The sequence below is a fragment of the Notothenia rossii genome (assembly GCF_949606895.1).
Source record: "Notothenia rossii genome assembly, contig: scaffold_277, whole genome shotgun sequence".
Lineage (NCBI taxonomy): Eukaryota > Metazoa > Chordata > Actinopteri > Perciformes > Nototheniidae > Notothenia > Notothenia rossii.
Window position 1 is genome coordinate 1 of NW_027639812.1, and position 9,140 is coordinate 9,140.

The window sequence follows — 9,140 nt, forward strand, 5'->3', positions numbered from 1 at the left end:
TGGTGCTCCAGTATAATCGGTACCCCTGAAACTCATCCAGTGAGAAACGTTCCGCGGTGCAAAAATCAGTGCGATTAAAATGCGTTAATTTTTGTGTAATTAATTAATCTTAATTAACGCGTTAAAGTCCCGGCCCTAATTTTAATGTCTCTGCTCTTCAACAGAATACCTAATAAAAAAACAAATGAACCAGGAAGAGGAATAAGACGCTGCATGAGTTCGGCCTCTCACCTCGTACAGAGCTGGTCTGACTGGCTGTCTGCAGGCCAGCTCTGGTTCTGGGTCTTTCTCCACACTGGGGACAGGAGGGGTCTCCTGATGGAGGTCTCTGCTCCCAGTATGAGGTGATGCACTGTCTGCAGAACCAGTGTCCACAGCTGGTAGAGACTGGATCCTTCAGGACGTCCTGACACAGAGCACAGCTGGACAGCTGCTCCTCCACAGGAACACCACTCTTCCTCTTCCCTCTGTGGAGAGGAACACATCCTTTACAGCACTTTACTTCAGAGGGGCTGATTCTCACCAAAGGTACAACAAGGGGGCACATTCTAGTTTCATATTTAAAAAAAGGTCTATATAATATATCCCCTTGTGATCAGGTAGATAGCTTACAATTCACATGATCATAAAACCAGAGAGCCTCCTGTCTGGATTCATCACCCAGAGGAGCACATGTTCCCTGAATCTACACACAGCTGTATTAACCTGGTGCACTATAAACCCAACTTGCATAGAATCTGATGTGAATTAATAGAAATAAACTAATGGAAAGGATGCCTAAATAACATCAGAATGAAACTGATTTGTAAAAAGCCTGAGTTATTGCTTTGTCAGGTCTGTCTCCAACACAACGAGCATAACATTTGTTTTCCTTGTTTTCTGAAGAGATGGGTTTGATTAAAGCTAGGCTAACATTAGCTGCTCCATCAGCACTCAGAGTAACTTCATGAAGTCATAAGTACAGCAGTCACTATATTGTTAGCACCACAGACAGTCTCTGGTTTATACAGGAACATGAATAACCCTGATTTAATATGAGCTGCTGTAGAGCTCTGTTCTCCTCTCTGATTCCCCTCAGACCGTCAGAGACCACAGGAGCACAATCTCAACACTGACAGCTTTTTGTAACAGAGCGTCACAAACTTTACACTCAAGTTGAAATGTGTCACGCTGCACGAATACGCAGGTGATATGAATTTAACATCTTCACTTCCTTCGTGTTGCCAGGCACGGATCTGGGTCTTTGTATTGACTCTACATGTGATTTCACAAAACACTGTTTTATCTGCTAATGCCAAACACAACCAGCTCACCAGGTTATCACTATTATTAATAAACATCTTAAGACATATCATAGATATGCCCAAGTAGTTAAATAATGTTTTGGACAATATATATCGTTTTTAAATCAGTATTTATCAATATTCAACCCAGTCTCACGGCATTTCGTGTTCACCAACACAATTTTTAATCTATTGATTCGTGTTCACCAACACGATTTCCCCCTTTTTTTCGTGTTGCACAGCACGATTTTAAAAGCAATGTATTTCTATTGGTAGTCTCATGACATTACGTGTTATCGGAAGACCGGAAGCTGTGTGGTTCATAAAAGCATGTTCTTACTCAATATCAAGCCACAATTATTGGTTTTATTTTAAATCGTATAATTTCTGACTTTTGTTGCCGTCTGTGAGGAAAATAAATGGGGCTGAGAGCCTCAGGATACTGAAATCTGTATATATGTAAATCTTTTTTTCCTTCTAATTTGTTATTCTTTTCAAAATAACACACTGTTATTTACTCACCAATAACACACAATTATCCTTGTTTTTATTTATTTGTTTAATTCCATAATCTCTGGGTTTTTTGGCGTCCGTCAGGAACTGAATTTCAAAATAAAAATAACCGGAAACAGATGTACGCATTTCGAGTTCAGGATAGCCGAAGACACTACACTACCCATAATCCCCAGCTATCGTTTAGGACTACAGTCCCCGTGATTAATCTTCAAGCTCTGGGATTGGATGTTGGAATGGCAGTGCGCCAAGGTTACGCCGAGCGTCAAACAGCTGTTTGAAATGGAACTAAACCACGCCAGACGATCCAAAACTGGAATCGAACGCCCCCCCAGGACTACACATGCTATGGGACGTCTCTACTGAACGTTTTCGTTTTTCCCACAATTAGAAGTTGCCAGTATTAAACACATTGGTGTTATCAAATGTAAAACATATAATTAATAAATGGGTGAAAATCGCTTGTGTCCATAATGCGCAGCATTAATATATACCCACATGACAGCTCATTGTTACTTTGTAATTCTACTCCACAATTCAGAGGTTAACCTGGAATTTTTATTCCACTACATTTATTTGAGTTACTTTGCAGATTCTGATTAATGATGTGAAATATAAAGAACCCTTAAAGCAGACTTTAGTTACACCTGAGTAAAATTCAGGGAAGGTGATTGTCAAGTGCCAACAATCAGGAGAGATATTTGATAGTTGGTGCTTGAGAAGACTAAACATTTATCTGCAATTGACATGAATGGAAACGAGTAATAAAGTATATTCATTACTCGTTATTCTCTACTAATAGTTAATTAAAGACTATAATGGCTATTTTGCACATCCCTTTCAAGATTTCCAGATTTTCAAAGGTTTATTGACATATCATAATACACAACTGTGTATGCAATGAATGAAAAACTTGGGTCACAGGTTCCTCAACAGCGCATTACAAGACATCTATCAATATGTGTGTACCACCATGGTACCAACACCATTAAACTGTCATATTCTGCACATTTCTTATACTATCTACATAAATAAGAGTATAATTCATATGTATGATATCAGTTAAAATAAGTGCTTCAACATAGTCAACATTGCAAGAAAGCAATATATTAGACGTTAAGTACTTTGTCAGGCTTAATATTTATCTGTAGATAGATACCCCCAAAGCTTTTTTCTTATTTAAAAGAAGACCTTAATCTAAAGTATTATTTAATGTTTGAATAAAGGTTAATTCGTTTTTCTGTTTTGCACATCCTCATATTAATATCTTTGTACATCCAGCACTAAACTGTTTTATTGTAGAGATCACTTACAGTATCTTCTTGATTTTTTATATTCTATATTTCTATCACAGACCTTCTACTTTCCCCCTATGAAAGTATGTACTCTTAATATTTTTTAAATCAAATATAACACATAAAAACAATAATTCAATAACATGCTTTAACCACTAGGCGGTGCACACAAGGTGCACACAGCCATAATAACTTTGTATTATTTGTGTAGGACACTTATGTATGTACAACATCTGAAGATGTGTAGTTTTATTCATGCTTTCACATAATTTTACAGCATATTGCTATACTATTTCAGATTCAGTATTTACATTCTTATATTCAAAGAAAATCAGTAATATCTTTAAAAACTACAAGTCCTTTTATATCAGATGTGCACCGTTATGGTGTAAATATAACCTATCTACCAATTGGATCAAATGTAAAAGTCAGCCGAATTACTGTTGATACTGCAAGGAGACGAATTGTGTGAAAAAAAATTGAAGATGTTGTTTAATTGTTGATATATTTATGATCCACGTCAAGTATTCAGTTTCGGCGGCATTTCTTCCAGTTTTTCCAAAGGTCTTCTCATCAGGGCTCTATAAATAAAGAACTACGGCAGATCTGTAATATGTAATGCAGCCGAACCGTGTATTACAATGCCGTTATGTGATGACTTTCAAAGAGAAAAGCAAGAACACTCGGAATTAAGTATTATTTTAAAATGTTTTCCGGATTTCATATCATATAAACACCAAATCCCAGCATGCATTGCGGCCAAAACATCCAATCGGCGAGCTTAAACCATAGCTGAGGATCTTGGGTAATCGCTCGAAATGCCTACGTCTGTTTCCGTTTATTTTTATTTTGAAATTCAGTTCCTGACAGACGCCAAAAAAGCCAGAGATTATGGAATTAAACAAATAAATAAAAACAAGGATGATTGTGTGTTATTGGTGAGTAAATAACAGTGTGTTATTTTTGAAAAGAATTACAAATTAGAAGGAAAAAAAGATTTACAAATATAAAGATTTCAGTATCCTGAGGCTCTCAGCCCCATTTATTTTCCTCACAGACGGCAACAAAAGTCAGAAATTATACGATTTAAAATAAAACCAATAATTGTGGCTTGATATTGAGTAAGAACATGCTTTTATGAACCACACAGCTTCCGGTCTTCCGATAACACGTAATGCCGTGAGACTACCAATAGAAATACGTTGCTTTTAAAATCGTGCTGTGCAACACGAAGAAAAGGGGGAAATCGTGTTGGTGAACACGAATCAATAGATTAAAAATGGTGTTGGTGAACACGAAATGCCGTGAGACTGGGTTGCAATATTATTGCTATTTAAAACCACTTTATACACAGATACAATGATAATATAATTGCATATTGAAATATCCTTAGATAATGCGTTTTCCCTTTACAAACTGCTCACATGATATCATTAAAGAACAGTTTAATATATTAGATTACATCAAAGCTGGATCCTCTTCAGGTCAGTTTACAGGAGAAACTCTTACTTTGTGTCTGAGGGTCCAGGTTCATTACTGAAGAATGGAGGTTCCCCTTTAGACCGGTCACTCTTCAGAGACAGACAGCTGGAGCCCGGAGACTCTGCTCTCTGTCTGTGGAAACAACACATGTTTAAACATCATTAGTTTATTTAAAGAGCAGCTTTTGATCTATGACTGTTCACCTTATCAAAGATCTTTAGAGTTTTTGAGTCGTGATTCTGGGTTTCTGTTGTGAAAATGTATTCGAGTTTGAAATGTTTTACATACACTGAACAAAAATATAAATGCAACACTTTTGTTTTTGCTCCCATTTTTCATGAGATGAACTCAAAAATCTTAAACATTTTCTATATACACAAAATAACAATTTCTCTCAAATATTGTTTGTTTTTTAGTTTTTGAGTCGTGATTTTGGGTTTCTGTTGTGAAAATGTATTAGTGTGAAATGTTTTACATATTTGCATTTTATTTGTCACGATCTGTCTGTGTTTTGTTTTGTCTTGTCTTTTTCTGTCTTTGGTTTCCTGTTTTATTTTGAAAAGTGTTCACCCCCTGTTTTGCCTGTTGCTTTCTGTCTGTGTTCCCTCCTGTCTGATTACCTGATTGTGTTCACCTGGTGCCCCTGTGTTTTCTCCTCCCTCCTCACCTGTCTCTTGTTTCTTTGATTAGTCTTGTGTGTATTTAAGTTCTGGTTTTTCTGTCTGTCATTGTTAGTTCCTTGTTTGTCCTGACTGTGTTCACTGGGAAGAGCTATGTTGTTATATTAGCCTTGAAATAAAGGTATTTTCAGTTTAATCTGCATTTGGGTCCTGCCTGCTTCCCTCTACCCTGACATTATTTGCTTAATCTAACACAAAGTCAAACATGTAGAGTGTGAGGATGATTTCACTAGTAGATTATTTACTATTGCTGATGATGACAAGAAGCAAGAGATCAATTCAACTTTGTTAATGTACTCTACTGGGTTTCATTAAACAGTTTAGATTATCAGATACCAACAAACTGGATCCTCTTCAGGTCCGTTTACAGGAGAAACTCTTACTTTGTGTCTGAGGGTCCAGGTTCTTTACTGAAGACTGGAGGAAGCCAGTCCATAGACCAGTCACTCTTCAGAGACAGAAAGCTGGAGACCGAAGATTTGTCGTCCTCTTCCTCTTCTTTTAAACCACTCATCTTCTCCAGTCTGAGAGATAAACCAGTAACCACACACACACACACACACACACACACACACACACACACACACACACACACACACACACACACACACACACACACACCTCTTACATTTTGACTGCGCTGGGCTGTCACATGTTATGTAACTCTGATAAATCAGAAAGCAGGAAATAATAAAAGTCTACAACACTTGCAGAAGTCTCATTGGACTCCAGGACGCATATTTTTAACCAATAAGTTATTTTAAGTAAATTAAGAATGTGTTAAAAAGCAGATCCTGGTGTTAACACTCACCCTGTTGTTCTCCTCCTCGTGTCGAGCTGTAAAATGGCGTCTGACAGTTTGACAAGTCTGACTTCATACTTTCGCTTTCAACTTCCCTCCCCTGTCTGCAGCTCCTCATCTGATTCATAACCAGCCTCACCAGCTGAACCAGTTCACACACAGGGACTTTGTTCAGTGAGATAGAAAAAGACATGCAGCTAAAAACAAGCTCGACAAAGTTATCAAAAGGACACAACATCCACACATCAGCGTCCATAGGATATAATTCAATCTGCTTTATATAACAAACAATGAACAGCGACTTAAATAAAAACACAAGGCTACATTTAACTAATTTACAAGATGTGCCAAAATCAGGGCTGAGATAGAGATTTCCCCTCTAGCAAGGTGGAAGGAGGAAAAGGGTTTAAATAGGGGCAGAGAAACGGGGGAGAATCAGGCTGCAGCACCTCACTGAAAAGGGTTTTAAAGAGGAGGAAAGTGTGCAGGGATGCTCAAATGTGTGTTCATGCAGCCCCTAAATAATGGTAATACTGATTAAAAGTCATTTCTAGGGCAGAAAGTATTTTAAAAGTGAGAACAACTATTTTAAATGGCTTAAAAAGAACAAAGTGATTTAAGTGCAGTTCCAAGTTTCCCCACAGGAATGCTCCAGGGAGCGCATCACCCGACATGAGCACAGTGCATTAACAGTAGAAAATACGATTAAAAAAAGGCACATCAATTGATTTAAAGTGCAGGGAGGCTCCGCACCAGACACAGGTACATTCCTACATCCCCACAATAGTGACACTGATGGTTTAAAGTCGTTTCTGCGGGGAAAAGAGTGCTAAAAGTCTGATAACAGTGTGGTAAAAGTTTGATTGTTTCAGAGACCCATAGTAATGATACAATAAACCATTTACATCTAAAAGTATTGATTACAATTCATTTTTATGGGGAAAAGTGCAGATGAGGTATTTTTGATATTTTGGGCAAAACACTTCACCCAACCCTGTATATACATACTGTATATGCCGTTAAAAACTGCAATATATACCTGGCTGCTAAATCCTCAGAACTGTTACAGGATGTGTATTCTGTAAATTATATAACTTTTTACTTTAAATACTTTTTTTGCATGTAACATAGGTAACATTAAGCTGCCAGTGGCTCTTTTCTGCTGTAACAACGTATATGTCCCCTCTGTGGACTAATAAAGGTTTTCTGATTCTGATCTGAGTCTGAACTACGATGCTCAACAGCTCGCTTAACGGAACTTTGAGGCTGCTTTGGATAAAAAATCTGTTTGTGTTGCATTGTTTATTGACCTAGCCAAAGCATTTGACACTGTAGATCACCACATGATGTCTAATGTTATGTTGGTGTCTCGTTTCGGTCATAATGCCATTTGCTGGTTTCAGAGTTATCTAACCGACCGTGCTCAATGTGTCAGGTTAGGTAGTACTGTCTCTGACCCTGTCACCTTGGAGAAGGGAGTTCCACAGGGCTCTATTTTGGGGCCCTTGCTCTTTTTATTATATGTAAACAATGTTTGTAATCAGATGCAATTTTCTACCTATCATATGTATGCTAGAGATGTTAAGATTCACCGATTCGCATCGGTGCACCGGCATAAACGTTCAAGATGCGAGTGCACCGGTTGAAAGAGTGCACATCGGCTACAGTTTGGGTTGAACCGGGTTGAACTCGCGATGCATCGATTGCGTAGCGTCTTTGCATCGGTAAAAAAAACGATTCATTCATATAAAATCCACTCATCTTGTCAACGCTCAGCAGAGCGTATCTTTTTGATATTTGCTTCGCCACTACGGAGAACGAGAGTCTCAGTTATCAACACACACGGAAGTTGAGGAGAAAGAGAAACACAGCGCACCGAAAAATACCTACAAATCAAACGTTTGGCAACACTTCGGATTGTTCAAGAAAGACGGTGTAATAGTCATTTATGCTATATAGTTGACCGCAGGTCATGGAGAGTAATAAGGTATCCGTAGACCTTTGTATGAGGTATCTTTATTACTTAACAGGTCTACAGCCATGATACATAGATCTGTCCTAGATGCGGACTTGCATACACACAGTATCACTCCGCAGCCGCACCCCATGAGTAACGTCCTGATGGTATATGTGCGCGGCACTATTACTACAGACGGTCAACTTGAAAAATCACTCGCAAATTGTTAACGATGCCGAGCCGCTTTAAAGTACACAAGTAGTACGAGGAACTTAGCGACGCACATAAAGAGGCGACGTGGGGTCTGCGGCTGAAAAGAGAAACCTGAAAGTGAGACATATGAGTTAAATCACTCTGTGAGGTGTTCTGTCAGAGAGAGGTGTTTAGCTTACAGCAGCCTGTGACGGCCAATAATAATTTAAATGTCTTCCTTACTGTAAGCAGTTATGAAATACCTGTTTGTGAAAAGTTATTTGTTTTCTTTATTGTTCAGATAGAAACCACTGCTTTCTGCTCACTGGTGAGTTAGCCTCTGAGTGTTAAGCACATCAGGCTGGCAGCTGTATGGGCATTGCTCTATGGTAGCTGTTAGTTGCACATTGTTAATCATGAGCAATGCATCCTTACATTGTTTAACTGTGAGGTGTTATACAATTGTACTCTGGAGAGCTTTTAAAGGTAAAAAGATAAACGGCATGATGGGATGTGCAGTACCAAATATGTAAAGCACTTTTTTGTTAATGTATGATTTGCTGCATATAAGGAATAAAACAAAAATCCTCTGTCGTACCATATTGAAGTATCATTATTTTTGCATCGTGTTGAATCGCATCATATCGCCCCGAATCGCAGAATGTTGAATCAAATCGTATCGAACTAACCATAGCAACCATAGCAACGTAAGTAGCGTAAAGAATGCAGCGCCGCCACGTACAGATGGCATCACCCAGAAATATTCACAAATATAAAACAAATAGTCAGAAACTGTAATGAACAATGACTATTATTTATTTCAAGAACTTTTATTTACAGAAACTCAACATTTCTAGTCCGTCTGACACAAATATGCACAATTGTTTTGGGCTCACCCTATTTATCTCAAAGTCCGCCTTCAGGGTAGCTCCCCCC

The 9,140-nt window shown here is 38.2% G+C and overlaps 1 protein-coding gene across 1 annotated transcript; it reads right to left on the reverse strand.

Annotated features, from left to right (window-relative positions):
* Positions 1-190: 190 nt before the first annotated feature.
* Positions 191-6,403, reverse strand: LOC307027371 (uncharacterized protein; the record flags this gene model as incomplete). The annotated part of the gene is made up of 4 exons (XM_079695611.1): positions 6,065-6,403; positions 5,637-5,777; positions 4,601-4,705; positions 191-467 (listed from the first exon to the last, which is right to left on the reverse strand). Coding segments are annotated over exons 2-4 (513 nt in total), but the record flags the coding sequence as incomplete, so codon positions are not given.
* Positions 6,404-9,140: the final 2,737 nt, after the last annotated feature.